Source organism: Amaranthus tricolor, chromosome 17 (genome assembly GCF_026212465.1).
Source record: "Amaranthus tricolor cultivar Red isolate AtriRed21 chromosome 17, ASM2621246v1, whole genome shotgun sequence".
Lineage (NCBI taxonomy): Eukaryota > Viridiplantae > Streptophyta > Magnoliopsida > Caryophyllales > Amaranthaceae > Amaranthus > Amaranthus tricolor.
In genome coordinates this window covers 6,046,515-6,065,596 of record NC_080063.1, presented here as the reverse complement: position 1 = coordinate 6,065,596, position 19,082 = coordinate 6,046,515, and the positions used below count along the sequence as shown (strand labels likewise).

The following is a 19,082-nucleotide window of genomic DNA, read 5'->3' as shown; positions in this document are numbered from 1 at the left end:
CTTATCCTAATGGAAAAAAGTATAACTCAGGTGAAATTGTGTAAGAATGAAATTTTACATTTGTCTAACTTTTTACTCACATGTTTAGTCCCTTGATATACAATTATCCATGTAATAAAAACAATATAATTCAACAAGATTAGGGAGGGGCTTATAGATTGCATACACTTTGTGCATAAGAAAGCTCCTCCTATATATATATATTTCAATCTTAAGTTGAAGGACAAAAACATAAAAAAATGTCAAAAATAAACCAGTCCGTTGCTTGATCCGCTAAAAAATAAAATCAACTATTATTTATTTTTAAATAAATCCACTTATTCGCTATAATTACTGAAAATAAACTCAACTATTATTTATTCCTAATTGCTTGACTTAAATAGAACTTTGAAGATGGTTATAAAAAATAGGTGAATTTATTTTTTAGCAAATATACTCAATAAATGAGATTATTTAAACATAAATAATAAATATATTTATTTTCAACGGATCAAGCAAAAATTGATTTATTATTAACAATTTCGGAAAAAGATGTCATAGTGAATTAGTAAAAATAAGAGTAAAAAGAATTTCATTCCACGTGTCGGGGACACCAGGAAGACACCAATGAATACAATCAGCATATCCACTGGGGTTTGATAATTGATGTTGTGTGAGAGGTTCCCACTGCCTTCGATGAATTGATGGGTGAGCATCCTTTCTATATTCGGACAATTGGGTTATGTTTATTAATTGTATATTAATCCCCTTTTTCTTTAGAGTTTCTATTTCTGTCTCCACTAATCTCATCATATTTGGGTCTGATCCACTTCCCCAGTAGTCTTTTTTCTTTATGGGCTCTGTTTCGTTGTAACAGTTCTCCCCATTTTCTCCACCCCATTCCTCACTCCTGCAAAGAGTCCAAACCATCATCAACTTAAAAAAAATCTATAGCTTTGTCAAGCCCTACTTAAAGATAGTCAATAAAATAGTCAAAGTCTGATCAGATGTCAATCTATTTTATCGGTTCACTACAATAATATTAATATTTAGTGGTATATATTTAGTAACATTGAAAAATATGTTACTAATTTATACTTCCTACGTTTCATAAGACCACTCTAAATGATGTAAAAAAAAAATTTCACCAATCTCTCTCTACACTTTTCCTTTCATCCACATCATCTTATTGTGTAGAAATTTTTGCTATTGACCTTCATCTCATTCATGAGGAAAAAAAGTTTCCTCACCACTCACTCCTATTTTATATTTTATCCCACCTTATTTTCTCTCTTTATCCAAAAATATTAATAAGACAAAAAAGTAATTCATAAAATATTATTAAGACAAAATATCAATACAACAAAAAAATTAAAAATAACAAAATTAAATTAATAATGTAAACATTAAACTACTTCAATACTAATTTTATGAAATTAGAGAGAAAAGAGAATTTTTAAAGTGTGTCAAAAAATAGAAAAATGGGTGTCTATGAGAATTTTTTTATGAATATTGGTATATTTTAATTTTTTTAATCTTTAAAATTGATAAATTATGGGTCAGAAATAGGAAAATGGGTTTTTTTTAATTAGTGATGGGCCCATTATGAGGAAATCCCAAAAACTTCCTCCCATTGAGTTATATTCATTAGTGGGATGCATTTCCACTTAAAAAAATTCCCACTCAAATAAAATTTTGTCACAATTAGGATAGCTCTAATACTCGCTACATTTCAATAGTAGCACTATTGATCTTTAATCGTGTTTCGGTAATTCCGACTCATGCATAAGAAATAATATAGTCATATGAGATTTCGTCTTAAAATCTAGTTTTTTAATATGTAATTTTTATAATTTTTTGCTTAGTGAAAATTAAGATATTTAAGAGCAAAATATATACTGAATTACGTGCAAAAAGAAATGTAACAAGTATTGGTAAAGAAGGAAGTATTTTTAGTGTTATAATTGTTAGTTTTATTTTGAATTCTATTATAAAGTGATTCAGTGACACTTTATTTGACTTTTAATTAATGATATATTCAAATGCAATTGTCACAATAGCTTATAAAGGCATTTATGAGAACTGACACTAGATTCAATGTTGGCTGTGCGAAAAGTTTTAGTGTGCTTTTTTATTTTGGTGCTAAAAGGTCAAATAAATGTCACTAAAGCCACTATATATACAATTAAAAATTTAAAACATTCATAACATACTAAAGTCGCTATATATACAATTAAAAATACAATTAAAATTTAAATATTACTAAATGTGTTATGTTGTGGTGGTTATCAGTTTATAAAGCATATCCGTTCAATTTTAATATCAGCACAATGTAAACTACTAAAATATTCATAACACGCTAAAATATTCAGATTTTTGGATTTGATGTCTAATTTTAAATGCTTTCTACTTATGACAAAAATAAAAATGAGATATATACGGAGTCATAAACTAAAAAGAAGGGAGCAAATTTCCGGTATCATTTTGTTTTGTACTTTTGTCATAAAAATGGAAATTAGTTATACCTTTCATGGGTAGGTGACATACTCATCCAAAAGATTTGAGTTCTAGAATGATTGACATGGATCTCTAACCAATCAGACCATGTTCTCAACGCCAATTCATAACTTCTTAGCATTTCTACCTCTTTGTAAATTCCATCCGGCCTTTCAAAGTTTCCCCACCTAAAATAAAATAGAACGATATACTCTTAATCATGAAGTACAATTGCATCATTTACAAATAATATTGCTTGTATGCATCAACTAATTAAATTAATGGAAATTTCACGTGGTAATTCTAAGGTTTTGAGTTTTTCACGTAGTAATCAAAACTTTAACAAAATCAACCAGTAATCTTGAGGTTTACCAACTTCTTCACCGTGACCTTTTTATACAGAAAACGTTAGCAAACGTTAATTTCGAAGCTTAAAGGTTGTTATACGCTTATTTATGCGACTCACCATTTTAAATTCCATTAGTTTCAACCTTTTCTCCCAAAACATAAACCCTGATTCTACCATCTTCATCCAAATCACATAACTCTAATTTGGGGGGAAAATGTAATTTTGAATGAAAGATAGTAGAGTTAGAGTTTATGTTTTGGGGGAAAAGGTAAAAAGTGATGAAATTTGAAATGGTGAGTCACATAAATAGGCGTACATCAGTCTTTAAGCTTCGAAACTAACATTTGTGTAAAAAGGTCACGGTGGAAGAAGTTGGTAAACCTCAGGGTTACCGCGTAGATTTTTTAAAAGTATTAGTTATCACGTGAAAAACCCAAAACCTTAAGGTTATCACATAGAATTTCCTTTATTAATTACCTATATGTGTGTTTCTTTTTAGTACTTGAATTGATCATAGGAATAGTGTACAAGGACTATATAGTTTGAGTTCACTAAATTATTACTAAATTATTCATTGTTGGAGTATATAAGATATATTTGAGCCTTAAGTTTACTAGGAATATTACATTGAGCTTACTTAATTATTCATTGTTAGATTATATAATACTAATATATTTTAAAATCTTAATCATCCACTACGTGATAATTTACAACAGTATGTCTCACTAAATTATTCATTGTAGTATCTTACAGTATTTTATTGTTTCATTGATATTTCACTAAATTGTTCATTGTAGTGTTTTATAGTATTTCACTAAACTATCAATTAATATGTAGTGTTTTATAGTCTCACTAGTATAGAAATTCATAAAATGCACGAATTTATGAGTTTAAAATATTTAAAAATATAATTTTAAAGAATAATGTTTAAAAATATAGTCTCATTAGTTTTGTAGTGTTTTATAGTCTCACTAGTGTTTTATAGTCTCAATAGTATTGAATACATGCTTCTTTAAAATAAAAATTAAATAATTTTTTTTAAAAAAATTATTTAGCGAATACATTACTTTTTCATCTAATTAAATATATTAAATTCTAGGTTGGATATATATAATTTCTATAGTAAATTATATAAATACTTTACTGAATTTAGCTCCAACTTAAAAAAAAATCTAATTTTAAATCAGGTAAATTTTGTTATGTAATTAGCTATCATGTACTAATATATTTCGTTTATTAAAACTATTTAAGGATAATATTTATTATTTTCGAGTATTTTTATTACTACGTAAGATTGAATATATTGATGAAGGAATTAAGTACTTACAAAACTTTAAGGAAGGGTCTTCTCCACCATAAATAAGAGTCAAAAATAAGGAAATCAGCGTGAGTCCAATGTTTAGCATGCTTCTCAATGGCTTGGGTTCTAACGGTTCTTTCCGTTACTCTATGCATTACTGGATCGTCTGAATTTGACTCTACCAATAGTGGAGCCCAATAGAACTCTATTGTTGCATTGTATTCCTTCATTTTCAACATTTTTCCTTTTAATTAGGATATGATCTCATCACAAATATTGCATTGGTTGAAAATATTTGATACAAAATTATTTGTGAATAAAATATAAGCTTATTTTTAATGGGCTAAAACCCACTCATTAGATAGGGTCACTAGTAAGCCTCTCTATATATACACTTTTTAAGAGGTAAAAATAAGGGGGTGATATTTTTCACTAAGCTAAGTAAAATACTTTATCTCTCTAAAAATACTATGCTATATCATAGTAGATTATACGTGGGTACTAATTTGGGCGTCGGAGACACCGCCCCCGGGACCACCCAGGGGTTATTAGTGTTTATTTTCAGGTATTTAATGGTTTACCGATCAACCACCGTTTTACCAGCACATCCACCCGAAGGTGCCCATTTATTAAATTGTTTCTTATTTTTAATAGGAACAAAAGTAAAATTTTACAATGTGCTGCTAAACGAAAATGTAATTTAAAGATTAATGATAATTACTAAAATATTCTTTTATAATACACAACTCAGTTCCATTGAGATCGAACATTAAGCAAATTTATGTGAGAGCTTTTGAGAGAAAATGTTAAAATCTCAGTGGGACGGATGAACTATTTTATGTGTCCCTAATAGAAGTGTTCAAAATAGATCCAGCAACCCAATATTGATCCGATCTTGTAATCGAATCCGACTTAAAATGAATTTAAAATTATATAAAAACCAATGTGAACACAAGACTCGATTTGAACCGAACCGAATCGACTTGATGACCCGAATGAACAACTCTAGTCTTTAAGATTTAATTGCATTTTAATTTTTCACCCTATCTAATGCACCGATTCAATCGTTAATATATTTGATTATACATAATAATAAAACTATAAAAAGTTAATATTAATAATTCTTACATTGACACGAATAAAACAAAATCTCAACTGACTATGTTTCAACTTATTAATAAAAAATAAAATACAAATTAAAACGGATAAATGAACAATAACCAAAAATAAAAGTTGTAAATAGAGATTTCATTCAGGTCATCAAGTCAAGTGTTTTGAATTTGTTTAAAATCAGATCTTATATCTATATCGAGTTTTAATAATTTCAAAATCAACCTAAATCAGTTTTACTTATAAAGTCGGGTGTAAATATGAGGTCAATTCATCAGGTGTGATTTTGCAAAATGTGAGAGAGAGAGAGAGGGACAAATATATTCGAAAAACACTACTTACCAAGGCAGTGAAGACAGATAAAGAGTCAAAAGTATGCATAGACTTAAGCTTTGAAGGAATAGAAGAATCAACCAAACAAATCATAGATATCCATTGCCCTCTATTCAATGAATCACCAACATACACAACTCTCTTATTCCTTATCTTTTCTAACAAAGCTGTTGCATTAAACCTTAAAAGATCACAATTCTGAGGCTGCCATCTCCATTTCTGATAACTCAAATCTTTACGTCCAAATTTCTCACAAGCCAATTGATCGGACATAAAACTACACTCATTCTCCTTATACAAAGGGTATAATGTTTCATTATCATAAACCCATTTTCCTAATAAATAATCACATTTTGGGAATGTCTGTATTTGTTCTAAAGTATCCCTTTCTCTAGCATGGTCTTCCAATGATGGGGATGGTTCTTTATTATCTTGGGAGATGTAAAGGATGGAAATAATAAGAGTTGTAAGGAGTATTGTTAAGAGTTGAAAGATGGTTCTAATTGATCCCAATCTTGTTGAATTTGATGATGAACTTAGTAATTGGGAATGGGATTGGGTATAGGATGACTTACCCATTTTTTAATTTGTGCAAATGATGTTTGCATTGTGTTATAAGTTTGAGGTATTTGTTAGGGTATAATCTTAAGCTTCAAGGAAAGGTTTCGTGATGAAATGATCATTCTTTTTGTTAATGGGGTTAGTAAATTGGGTGTATGGATTAGATACCATATATCTTAATGATTGAAGCAAATATTAAGAAATTGATAAGAATTATTAAATTGTGTGGGTATGACCGAAAGTGATAAAAAATAAAAAAATATTCATAAATAAGAATTAAAGAATATATTAAGAAAAAAATTTAAAATAAAAATGTTGTAAAGTTAGCAGACTAAAATAAAAAATATAAAATTTAGAAAAAAAGGGAGTATTCAATTTTTTTTTTATTTATACAAACAAAAAAAACACATGGATGGGGTAGTGTTGAGTTGAAGTATTACCGCGACGACAGCAAAATAAACCTCTTAAAAATACATTGGATTATAAGAATAGCCACCATTTCTTTTAACTCTAGGTCTACCTATGTAGTATTTCAAGAAATACTATTACATTTTTAACCGGTGTAAATTAAATTTTCTATATTAATAATGTTATATCACTGCAACATAATTTGTTTTTAGTGGGATATATTTAGCGACATCTAATTGAAATTTTTAATAGTACATATAGTGAATTTAGTGACATTTATTAGACCCTTTAGCCGCATAATAAAAAATCATACCAATGCTTTTCGCGACATAGCATTTAATGACATTTCTCATAAATTTCACTATAGACTATAGTAAAAGTTTATATACCACTAAAGGTCGAATAAAGTATTACTAAATCACTCCTTAATGGAACTTAAAATAAAAACTGATATTTATTACACTAAAAATATACATCAGTGGCGTTAAAATCCAATATCGCGAAAAGTAAAATTTATTGTAGTATTTATACTCTAACGGCTCGTTTGGTAGGTGGTAATAAACGGTGGCAATGGAAATGAAAAATTAGTGTAATTTTGGTTGAAAAATCTATTAGTTTAATGGTCATGCTTGTCCAACTTCATTTATCTCAATTTCTTCATAAAATTCATTCTAATGCATTACCATTGGGAGAGATGGTATTAGGTGATAATGAAAATTTGTAAACAAAAAACCTTTTTTGTGATCAAAGTTTCATTACCATGAGAATGATATGAAATTTTTAATAAAATTTATACTATAAATCATTCTCATTACCACCATTTAGTACCACTAACTAAACGAGCCATAAATGCCAACTAATCTGCATTGTAGACTAAAAATACTGCCAAAACATTTTTTAAATTGACATTAATAAACATATAGTATTTCTATTTCTTTATTTACTTCAATTGCAAAGATTTATAAATAGAGATACTGAAAGAAATATTGTAATATAAATTATTGTCTTTTGTTTAGAGTGGAATTAAGAGTAAATAATGTGCACTTTAAAAAGTAAAAACGTAAATATAGTGAAAGCTTACATATAAAACTATCATTAATATATTTGATTTGGAACTAGATAAAATATTCAAATCTCATGATTGTGGGTGCTTGATAATTAGCTTTTTTATTGGCTTTTGAGTTGACTTTTAGCTTTTAATTGAAATATAACTACTAGTTAAAAATAAACTTTTAAACTGAAACTAAAAAGCTATTCATAATAGCTTTTATCATTGAGTTTTGGCTTTTAATCTATGTTTTCAAATATAAATAGCTAAATGACTTTTGGTTAGTCAATTATTTTTATTAAAGTTAGTTTCAATAGTTGTCTTATCATCCAATGTTTCAGTTGGCTAAAGAAGCCAACAATTTCAACCAACATCTCAAACTAACAACAATTCACCTAAAAGGCTATATTTATGATCAAATTTCACTATTATCTTTATTATATTGCATAAATCAATAAAAAAACATATATACCCTCATATTCAAATTAAATGTCTAATTTAATTTTTACAACTACACGTCAATCACTTTTTAATAGTTCTTTATTTTCAATCTATTAATAAAAACACAGTCAAATAAAATTATGTTTAATTTGTTTTGATAAAAATTTTATTAATATAAATTTTTTATAATTTTTAACTAAGTGCAATTTGAGATAAAGTAAAGCTGTGGTTAATTACTTGTTATAGTGGTATCTAGGCGAGTTATTGGCCAGTTTGGTAAGTGAAGGCAACATGAATAGTTCCACATTGTTTTCAGTTTCGGTAACTCCTTTTTTTTCTTTTTTTTTTTTAAAAAGCAAAGTTCAATTGCTAAAAAATCTTTTCTAGAAATAGAAATACTTGATTGAAATAGGCTGTTGCCTTTGCAACCTTTCAAGCAAGTGAAGTAGTCGCTCTCTTCTCTAAAGTTTTTTTCTTTTGAAATATTTTACTATTAAGAAAAGAAAATTTTAATTAATGTTTTTGAGACGTATTTAAAAAATAAAATATATGTATATAAGATCTTATTAAATTTATATACTTTTTAATTATATATTTTTTATAATTTTTTATATACATATATATTTTTTATAATTTTTTATTTTATATATATATATATATATATATATATATATATATATATATATATATATATATTAAAATATTAAGATTCAAATTTTACTTTCAAAATAAAATTAAATAAAATAAAAAACAAAGGAAGTATGTTTTAATGAATCTTCTGCATTAAAGTTGGTCTAAATCCATACTTAACCAATTAACCTATTACTAGACTACTTGATAGGATCAATTAATTAGCTAGACAGAACCCCATTTGGCATGTTATAGGTATTGGTCTAAAGTTCTTGATACACTCGTTATTAATACTCTTCATTGATAAGTTTATTTTATATATATATATATATATATATATATATATATATATATATATATATATATATATATATATATATATATATAATGATTAATGAGTAAAAAAATATATAGTCTAATCTCATAATTTGATAATATTAACTTTTTACCTTCTTCGATTTTTAAAGGTTGCTATAGTTCTTGTAGCAAATACTGTTCATCAATTGATCTTATTTGGTAAATATTTTTCCATGTATAATGTAAAAATATATTCAATTGGAATCTTGTTTGGTTCGTTTTAATACATATTTTCATAATATTAACTTTTTAAAATTTTTTTATTATATGAAATTAAAGATACTTCTATTAAAATTAAAATCGTGCATTGTATAGCGTGAGAAACAGAAGTATAAAATTTATTAAAACTAGAAAAAGTATATTTTTTAGATTTACATAGTTTAATATATAAATGATTAAAATAGCATATTATATTGCATAAAAATCAAATATAGTAAGATTAATGGAATAAAGAAAGCATAAAGAAAACACGTCTATTAAGGGACCTTTGGCTTTTCGTTATCTAATCAACAGCAAGAAATAAGAAAATTATTTTTTTTAAACTCAAAATAAGTTTCGGAAAATTTTAATTCAAAAAATAAACGTATCATGTCCGAGTTTAAGGTTAGGATAATGTTACTGAGAAAAAAATTACTTTATTTACTGTTAGTAACAACGAACAAAAAGGTACAATATTATAAAGGGACAAAAAAATTAAAAACAAAGTAACAAACTATTTATTTTTTTGTCCCATTAAACATTATGACTAGGGATGCAAACGGGGCGGGGCGGGGCGGGTATTGGCGTTACCATCCCCATCCCCATCCCCACGGCGGGTATAATTTTTTTCCCCGTCCCCGCCCCGATGGGTTTGTACCTAATACCATTCCCATTCCCATCCCCATCTGGGTATCCATCCCCGTAATACCCATTTTACCCGCCCCACCACCTGTCAAATCCCCGCTTAATACCCATCTGTTCACATATTTATTTTCAATTATTTAGTTTACATATAGTTTACAAAACTTCAATAAAATAGCTGTAAAAAACGCACAAAAACAGCAGCCAAAAAGCCCCAAAACAGCAACAATTTAGTAGCAAATAAGTATAAAATCCGCAAAAAAAACAGCAGCAAAAATCTCCAAAACAACACCAAATGAGTAACAAAACAGGCAAAAACAGGAACAAAACAGAAGCAAATAAGTACCAAATCAGCAAAAAAATACCAGCAGCAAATAAACCCCAAAACAGCAGCATATAAGTACCAAATCAGCATCAAAACAGCAGTAAAAAATCACCAAAACAACATCAATTATGCAACGAATCAGCAGCAGCAACAACATGAAAATAGGAACAAATACAGACATGTCCTTGATGTACAATAACAACGAAAAATGATCAGAAAGACGGGAGTGCTCTGGAGTTTAAACAAGAAAATCAAAAACTGGAGAAAAGACAGAGACGATGAGTCGATGACAATCAAAAACTGAAAGAAACTTACCCAATGACGAGAGAGAGTGCTCTAGAGTTTTTCAAGATGACGGGCTGACGGCAGCAAGATTGAAGAAGATGGGAGTGTTTCAAGAAGAAGAAGAAGATGGGAGTGCAGCAGTGAAGTGACGGCTGCAGTGAAGCAAATGATGGGTTGAGTATTGACGGCCAGCATTCAAGTATTCAACATTCCTATTGATGGTTTGAAAGGCCCAAAGTATTTAGGGTTTTGAATTTTTTTTTTTAAAAGAAATATAAATCGGGGTTTTCAAAGTTTTTAAAAAAATTTGAAAATAATTCAAGGTTTTCAGAAATTTGAAAAATAATTTAGGGTATTCCAATTCTCAAAATTTGTACATTTCGTGAGGCGGGGCGGGGCGGGGATGGGGCGGGTATCACCTAAAACCCATCCCCATCCCCATCCCCGCGGTGTGTATGAATTTTATACCCGTACCCGCCCCATGACCCATCAAACCGGGACCCATCCCCGCCCCGGGCGGGTCTCCTATTAGACCCATCCCCGCCCCGGGCGGGTCTCCTATTAGACCCGCCCCGCTTGCATCCCTAATTATGACATTGATCTTTATTGTTTGTTATTAATAGTGAACAAAGTTTTTTTTTTCTCTTATTTAGTGTTAGTATGACACTTATTTTGAAAATTAAAATTTTATAAGGCTTATTTTAGAGTTTTTTTTTTTTTTTTTTTTTTAAAAAAAGCTTAGTTTTTATATTTCAAGGCTAGATTTGCCTTTTGCACTTTGCAGGGTGACTCGCTCAAAAAAAAGCCTCATCATCGTCAATTGAACAGTCATTTGAAGAGCCTCCACACACATATCCAACTTACTAATATCACGAAAACTTGGGTGAGGCTGTTTTATTTGTGAGATGTGTCTTATTGGGCCGGTTAAATTATATATATTTTTTTATCAAGTTTACAAATTAAAATGTCAATTTTAAGAGTTAAAACACCAATTTAAAGACTTAAAAGATTAATTTCATATATTTGAAATTGACATTTTAAGTCATAGAATTTGATTGTTTTAAGACTTAAAAGGTCAATTTAAAACTAATTTTAAGACTTTAAAGACCAATTTCAAGATATTAAATTCTCATTCAAACATTAAAGTTGACATTAAAAACTTTAAAATTGAAATTTTAAGTCATAAAATTGTATTTCTTAAGTCTTGAAATTGTTTTTTAAGTCTTAAAATTAGTATGTCAAAACATTTTTAAAAAATTATCTGGTCTGGGCCAGTTGCATGACTAAGGCCGTCTCACATGAAAGTAACCATAAGAATATTGATCCCCAATCCAATATGTAATTGGGCTTGAAGTGTAGACCCTACACAGGTCATCTCATACTTGGCTTTAAACATTGAGCTACTCTTGTGAAAGACTATTTCTCGATAAGACGGCGTCAAATAAGAAATGTATGATATGTGCTATTTAATTCATGTATGAGGTGCACCTCTTGATGAGACCATCTCATACAACAATTTGTGTTTAACATTCCATTTGAAATGAAAAGTGGATGCGATTCAAGCCTGTGACCCGTTTTTTGTCACTAATATCTTGTCAAGAAACCATGCTTATGGTAGAGTTTCTAAAATATATAATATACTCTAACAAAATAGATAGAAATCAGATAAATCTTTCTATAATTTCTAATTGAGATAAATTAGTGGAATATAGAAACTAGTGTCTTACTAATGAGCCATCTTAGGTTGTGTTTTAAGGACATTTCTTGTGAATTTTTAATCATGAAATTATAAACTGAAGAATTTTTAAATGATGGGTTTTAAAAATTATTTTAAAATTTTTAATTTTAACTACTTTTAAAATAAGGGTGTTATGGTGGCTCAAATTCAAATTTATAGTTTTGTTTTGATAAACACTAAATTGAAGTCAATTTTGTATTCCCAAATAAAATCATCATTTTCAATATTAAAAGATTCATTTTCAAAAATTAATTATTTATATCAGAAAAAAAAACTCAAATTTCAAATTTTTGCTCTATAGCATAAACAAAGTGACAAAAGTATAATAAAAGTATAGCTCTAAGTGGATAAAACTCCAAGTTCTCAAGACAGGCAGCTTCTCCTCCAAGAATATGCCTACTTCATGATTATCTTTCAATAGACATTTAAAAAAGCTAGTCAAATGAAACTAGTCAAAAAAACAAACGCAACAATGAAAGAAATCAAGACTTGTCTTGTCCTCCAAGTATATATATTAAATATTAACATTAAATAAAAAAAAAACACACTTTGCAAATTCATGATCATATTCTTGCTCTTGTTTTTAGTTGTACTTGTGTTAATTTCAACACTATTTATTAACTAGATTTACTTGCTTATTGTCGTTAATTTATAAGTTAAAATATGATCTTATAAGATCTTGTTTAAATCATCTCAATCTAAAATTTATTAATTTTTATTATAATATTTTTTTAAGTTGCATAACTTAAGAAATTAACTATTAAAAACATTTATTGAGTGAAATAAAAAGCAAATGGTGCAATTAAGAAAATATATCAAAATATGTGATATAGACATATAGTAAAATAGTATAAAAACAATAACAATTACTTTATCTACTTAACAACTTTGCAAGAAACAGAAGACTTGGTGACTAACAAAACACGTATAAATTCAAGCCAACTTATAGAAATAATCAAACTCATAATCAACACATTTGTATTTGGATTAAAAATGGTTTCTTTAATTCTAACCCTTATCATCCCTACATTATTTTTGGTTGTCTATTCTCTTATAAAACTTTCATATTCTATTTGGTGGAAACCAAAATGGCTAGAAAAGCAACTAAAACTGCAAGGTATAAAAGGCACCCCTTATAACCTTCTTATTGGAGACATGAAAGAATGGATGAAGCAAGTCCAGGATGCTTGGTCTACACCCATCAATCTTAATCACCAGATCGCCGCTCGGGTCGATCCATTCACAAATAGTATTGTTCAGAAGTATGGTATGTGACTGTTGTTAGAGTCTATAATGTTTCTTGCTGCCTCAACAATCAGCTTTTAAGTTTTTGATTGAGTTGGTTTCTTAACATGGTATTAGAGCCAACTTGACAATACATCGCAAGTTCAAATCTCAACCACTCCTTATTTAAAATGAAATATCCAGCATCAGGTATGAGGAGGGCATGTGCTACATTCATACTTCTAGCCTAAAAGGCTGTCGAGTGAAGAGGCGTAGTTGAGTATATAACACATGATAGGGCCTCAGGGCCGGCTTTAAGATTCTAAGAGCCCAAGGCGAAATTTAAATCATGGACCCTCACAATATATCTTTTCCCTTTTATTTTACTTACAACTTTATGATAAAACATGTCACAATGAGATTATGTAACTAAAAAAACAAAGAAAATATAAAATACAGATTAAAAAAAATATATATCTATAATATTGGATGCGCACACCGCACCAATAATAATAAAATTAACGCAAATGAAATTAGTCAAATAAACACATAAGCAAAACCATATAAAAAAGAAAACAAATTGAAAATATTAAAAAATTCATAAATTGATGAGATTTATAATTGTAGAAAAATAACACACAAAAAATTAAAAAGTATTTATTAGGAATCTTAGCTAAAGTTTAATGACTTAAAGTCTACTTAAATTTTGTGTATGCCAATTGTGCACATTATATTATAATTATGGCAATTATACATGTTTAAAATCAATAAACATTGTAATTAAGATAAGAGTTATGGTTTAATTTAATGGTTAACAATCCTATTTGCCAAACAATAGGTTTAAGTTTAAATCCTTTTAATGACAAATTAATTACTTTTTTAGTGGGCTCTGGGCATAGGCCTGGCTTGCCCTTGCCCTTGCCCAGAGCCAGCCCTATAAGACCTCAACCATCAACTTAAACTTTTGATTGACAGAGAGCTATGATTAGTATAAGAATTGCTAATTTAACTTTCTTGTAAATGCAAGGAAATGCTGCATATTTGTGATGAAAATGGGATTTATAGGCTATACTTTTATGAAAACAGGGAAGGTATCCATGTGTTGGGGAGGGGCCACACCCAGACTGATAATCAAGGATGCAGAAATGATGAAACAAGTGCTAAGTAACAAGCAAGGACACTTCCGAAAGCCATACTTAAGCCCTCTACTACTAGTCTTAACCAAAGGTCTTACCACTTTGGAGGGTCAAAAGTGGGCACAACATAGGAAAATCATCAATCCCGCTTTTCACATTGAGAAGCTTAAGGTTAGTCCTCATTTGTTTTCTTCCTATTTTGATTTTTGGAAAATTTACTTACAATAATACAAAATTTTATTAATTTTCCTACAATACCAATTTTTGATTAACTATGAATAACACTAACTTAAGGGGCTTTTTCCTAAAATAATACTAATTTTAGTTTATTAATTGATTTACCAATATTTTTTGTCATATAATTTTCTATAGTTTGATTTTTAACATGTTTAGGATATTTAGGGTAACACTCTCTAATCTAATATTATTCATGGTTAATAAAAAGGTAGTGTTATTGTTGGAACATAAGAAAAATTTCATATTATTCCTCGTAATTTTTCTTATTTTTTGGTACTTTAAAAAATTGAATTAATGTCATATTTGGTTTCAAAATTTTCAAGTGTATAACAACATATGGTTGAAGTTCGAGGATATGTTATGTACTCTAACATGCCTCCTCACAAAAGAGTTCTTTGGGGCAAAAGTGTGGATGCAAAACAGTTCCTCCTCATACATGGCGTTGGATATTCTACTGTAAATGAGGGGTAGTTGAGATTCGAATCCGAGACCTTTTGTTACGCTAATACAATGTCAAAGAACAAACTCAACCAAAAGCTTAAGCTTGTGGTTGAAGTCCCAAAATATGTTATATATACTCTTAACACAAACTTTGTAGAACATGGTACCTGCTATGGTTGCTACATGTGGCGAGTTCGTCGAAAGATGGAAGAATTTGGCTACTGCTGAGGGATGTTGTGAAGTTGATATCTGGCCTGAGTTTCAGAATCTAACAGCAGATGTGATTTCAAGGACAGCTTTTGCTAGCAACTATAAAGAAGGTACCCAAATTTTCAAGCTTCAGAAGGAGCTTGTGGAGCTAGTGATACAAGTCATGCAGACCTTATGGATCAACATACCTGGTTTTAGGTACCCTTTTAATTCTTTAAAATAGACCACATTTTTGCATAAATTCATCTCAAGAACAGTTCACAAGAAGCTAGTACTCCAATGCCTAGTGTTTCACCTAGGCGGGATTTAGGGGGTCGGAAGTATATAACTAGACATGTAAATTTTTGATCCGACCCTAAATTGACCTAAAAGATGTCTGCAATTGTATATTAGAGATGAAAAAACTTATTTTGTTGGTATAATAACCCATATGTGGACCACATCGAAAAGGGAGGTTAACTAACATATAAGCTTGATGGACTACGTCTATGACCAATTAGTTTTAAGATGGTTTATGCAGGTCTTGTAATGTACAAGCACAATAACATATTCATCAGATTTAATGTCCTCTTACAGGTATATCCCTACTAAGAAGAATCAAAGAAGAAAAGAACTATCTAGAATCATTACATCTAACCTAAGAGATGTGATCAAGAAAAAAGAGAGTGCTGTCAAAGCTGGAGAAGGAACAAATGACTTGCTAGGACTACTTTTGCAGTCTAATCAAGACTATATTCAAGAAGAGAACTCAACACTTACTAAAAATAGTGGGTTAACTATTGAAGAAGTGATTCAAGAGTCCAAGCAATTCTACTTAGCCGGCCAAGAAACAACCGCGAGCTTGCTTACTTGGGCGGTGATAGTATTAGCTATGCATCAAGATTGGCAAGACAAAGCAAGACAAGAAGTTATACGCGTGTTTGGATCGAACAACATAGATTACGAAGCAATCAGTTGTCTTAACACTGTAAGTTTACATTATGCGCACAACATTTTACTGTTCTACCTAGGCCCAGACCTAAGGGTGGGCGAGAAGGGTAACCGTTATATGACTCTTATCTCTTATATATCAGGTTAATATGATACTTATGGAGGTTCTAAGGTTATACCCGCCTGTGATAGCTCAATACCAACACACTTACAAGGACACGAAACTAGGAGAACTCTCGATTCCAGCCGGGGTGGATATCACCCTTCCTACACTACTAATCCATCATGATCCTGATATATGGGGTGAAGATGTGTATGAGTTCAAACCAGAGAGATTCTCAAAAGGGATATCAAATGCATCCAAGGATCATTTTGCATTTTTCCCATTTGGGTATGGTCCAAGGACTTGTGTAGGGCAAAATTTTGCTTTTATTGAAGCTAAGGTGACATTGTCTATGCTTCTACTTAACTTCACATTTCGGCTATCCCCATCTTATCGTCATGCTCCTCACACTGTTATGATGCTTCAACCGCAACATGGAGCAGATATTATACTGCAAACTCTTAAGTAGTTGCATCTTTGTGATTGGGGCGGAACCAAAATAAATAAATAAATAAATGAATAAGTAATGTCGATAATTTAAGCTGTAATTGTGATCACTCTAGGAAGGATATAATATATGTAATATGTGTGTATTAATAAAGTTATAATTGTCATGCTTTTTCTTTAGGAATCAATTATATATGTATTTTATGGACGAATTTTGCAATCCTTATATCAGTAGCTAGTGACTTATTATTCTTACAGGCAGCATCAGTATGAAGAATTATATCCATCTTGAGATTTGAGCTGTTCTGTATGGGTTTTTTCTGTCCCAATAGAGTTCATATTGAATAGATCTAGACTTCAAGCCAGATGATAAATATTTAGAGTCTGAAAAAATATGAAGCAATAAGTAATATTTAATTGAAAAATCTACAGAGAACGAACTAAAAGTATAGGCAAAGATAATAGATTGCAAATGTAGACCTGGGCCCCTGCCAGCCCTCATGTGGCTTCGCCACTTATGCCCTTGGACACCAAAAGGCTATATGAGCACTTATCATGGAATCAATACTCATCTTTCCCGCTCAATATACCTTATATTTTATTTTAGTGAATCTTTTCCCATATTATGGCTGAAAAAAAAAATAATTCCCACTTTGCATTAAGTGGGAAAGTATTTCCCACAATACCGTCCACGTGGAAATTTGTTTTTTTTTTTATTTTTCAGACAAAACCGCCACTTGAGATGGCGGTTTGCCTTGAGCACCAAACCGCCACATGAAGTGGCGGTTTGGTCAAGGCAAACCGCCATCTCATGTGGCGGTTTGGTCCCTGGCAAACCGCCACTGGCGGTTTGCTTGTGGCCTGAAATTTTTTTTTTATTTTTTTTCTTTCATTTTAAAATAGTGAACGCAATATGCATTAAACTAGTTCAATACCATCTATTCCATAATAATCAATTACGAACCGGCTTGATTTGAAAAAATTAATTATACAAAATAATGTAAAGATATATTACAATTATGGAAAGTCATACAAGAAGTTCAAGTCATACAAGAAGTTCAAGTTATATAAGAATATACAAAGTTTGTTAAACTACAACCCCCCGGCCCCTTTTGTTTTGCGCACTGGTGGATGATGATGGTGTGAACTCGTCAACCTCCGCAATGACATTAAGAGCAGGAGCTCATCGTTGACTAGCACGCTGATATGTATAATCCTTTGCGGAGGCGATGGATGTGGAGGAAGAGTGGTGATGGAAGCTGGAAGAACGAATGGCGACATAGTAGCGGATGTCGATGACGATCTGGAAGACCGACCTCGAGTAGATGAACGCTGGCGACCTTTTGTGGACCGAGAACTGGATCCTCCAATATCATGACTTCCACACCCCAATACACTATAACAGGAAGTTTAAATTTGAATACAAGAATTTGTGATACTAAGGTATTAGAACACTTATTATAAGGTTCATTTCAAATATAAAAGCTAAAAATACCATGAATATATACAAAAACCATTAAACTAACCCTACAAAGTAATAAACTTTCATTGAAGCATTTCATCAAACACTTTATATGCATACAAAACAAATCCTAAAATTCAACTACAAATGTGTAAAATGTAAGCTTAAATCATGAAAACAATAGAATGTAACAAACATTAACGTTTTTATAACTTCAATTCAAAACAATAATGAACAAAAACACAATTTGCATAATGAAAAAAATTAGGGTTTTATTCATACCTTAAATGAGGATGAAAATGAACTAGTACACAAGGAGAAGAAGGGAATGTACTTGATTAGTTTAGTTGAATGAGAAAAATTGTAAATTTGAAGTAAATGAGAGTAAAAAAAATTTTTTTTTAGGGTGATACCGGCAGCAGCAAGAAGGAATTAAGAAGAGCAAAATGAAATGCAAATGTCGAAGCTGCTGTTTTGTACTGCTACAAAACCGCCACTTCAAGTGGCGGTTTACTAATTTTTGTTTTTTAAAAAAAATTAAAATCCACAAAACCCCATTTCAACTAGCGGTTTAGTTCAGATCCCTAAACAAAACCGCCATTTCATGTAGCGGTTATATTAAAAAAAATAATAAAAAAAAAATTTCTCACACCTATCCTACGTGGACGGTAATGTGGGAAGTAGTTTCCCAT

The 19,082-nt window shown here is 30.1% G+C and overlaps 2 protein-coding genes across 3 annotated transcripts; one reads left to right on the top strand and one right to left on the bottom strand.

Moving 5' to 3' along the window:
- Nucleotides 1–36: 36 nt before the first annotated feature.
- On the bottom strand, nucleotides 37–6,320 carry LOC130804165 (protein trichome birefringence-like 34). The gene is made up of 4 exons (XM_057668512.1): nucleotides 5,577–6,320; nucleotides 4,152–4,348; nucleotides 2,505–2,663; nucleotides 37–889 (listed from the first exon to the last, which is right to left on the bottom strand). The coding sequence occupies exons 1-4, from the start codon at nucleotides 6,144–6,146 to the stop codon at nucleotides 535–537; spliced, it is 1,281 nt and encodes a 426-aa protein (XP_057524495.1). The 5' UTR covers nucleotides 6,147–6,320; the 3' UTR covers nucleotides 37–534.
- Nucleotides 6,321–13,134: 6,814 nt separating this feature from the next.
- On the top strand, nucleotides 13,135–17,168 carry LOC130804679 (cytochrome P450 CYP72A616-like). 2 transcript variants are annotated; one of them, XM_057669210.1, is made up of 5 exons: nucleotides 13,135–13,467; nucleotides 14,511–14,731; nucleotides 15,396–15,646; nucleotides 16,025–16,415; nucleotides 16,522–17,168. In XM_057669210.1, the coding sequence occupies exons 1-5, from the start codon at nucleotides 13,194–13,196 to the stop codon at nucleotides 16,948–16,950; spliced, it is 1,566 nt and encodes a 521-aa protein (XP_057525193.1). In that variant the 5' UTR covers nucleotides 13,135–13,193; the 3' UTR covers nucleotides 16,951–17,168. The 2 variants fall into 2 exon arrangements, with proteins under 2 accessions (XP_057525193.1, XP_057525194.1); XM_057669211.1 differs by having other exon boundaries at nucleotides 13,377–13,634; nucleotides 16,522–17,162.
- The last annotated feature ends 1,914 nt before the right edge of the window (nucleotides 17,169–19,082 follow it).

What these genes read in the sequence shown, in the direction of transcription:
- LOC130804679 (XM_057669210.1), top strand. Translation starts at nt 13,194, where the DNA reads ATGGTTTCTTTAATTCTAACCCTTATCATCCCTACATTATTTTTGGTT. An exon ending in ATCAACATACCTGGTTTTAG is followed by an intron (nt 15,647 to 16,024) that starts GTACCCTTTTAA and finishes GTCCTCTTACAG; the next exon opens with GTATATCCCTACTAAGAAGA. An exon ending in CAATCAGTTGTCTTAACACT is followed by an intron (nt 16,416 to 16,521) that starts GTAAGTTTACAT and finishes CTTATATATCAG; the next exon opens with GTTAATATGATACTTATGGA.
- LOC130804165 (XM_057668512.1), bottom strand. Translation starts at nt 6,146, where the DNA reads ATGGGTAAGTCATCCTATACCCAATCCCATTCCCAATTACTAAGTTCA. An exon ending in TATCTGTCTTCACTGCCTTG is followed by an intron (nt 4,349 to 5,576) that starts GTAAGTAGTGTT and finishes TTGAAAATGAAG; the next exon opens with GAATACAATGCAACAATAGA. An exon ending in AGACCCTTCCTTAAAGTTTT is followed by an intron (nt 2,664 to 4,151) that starts GTAAGTACTTAA and finishes ATTTTATTTTAG; the next exon opens with GTGGGGAAACTTTGAAAGGC.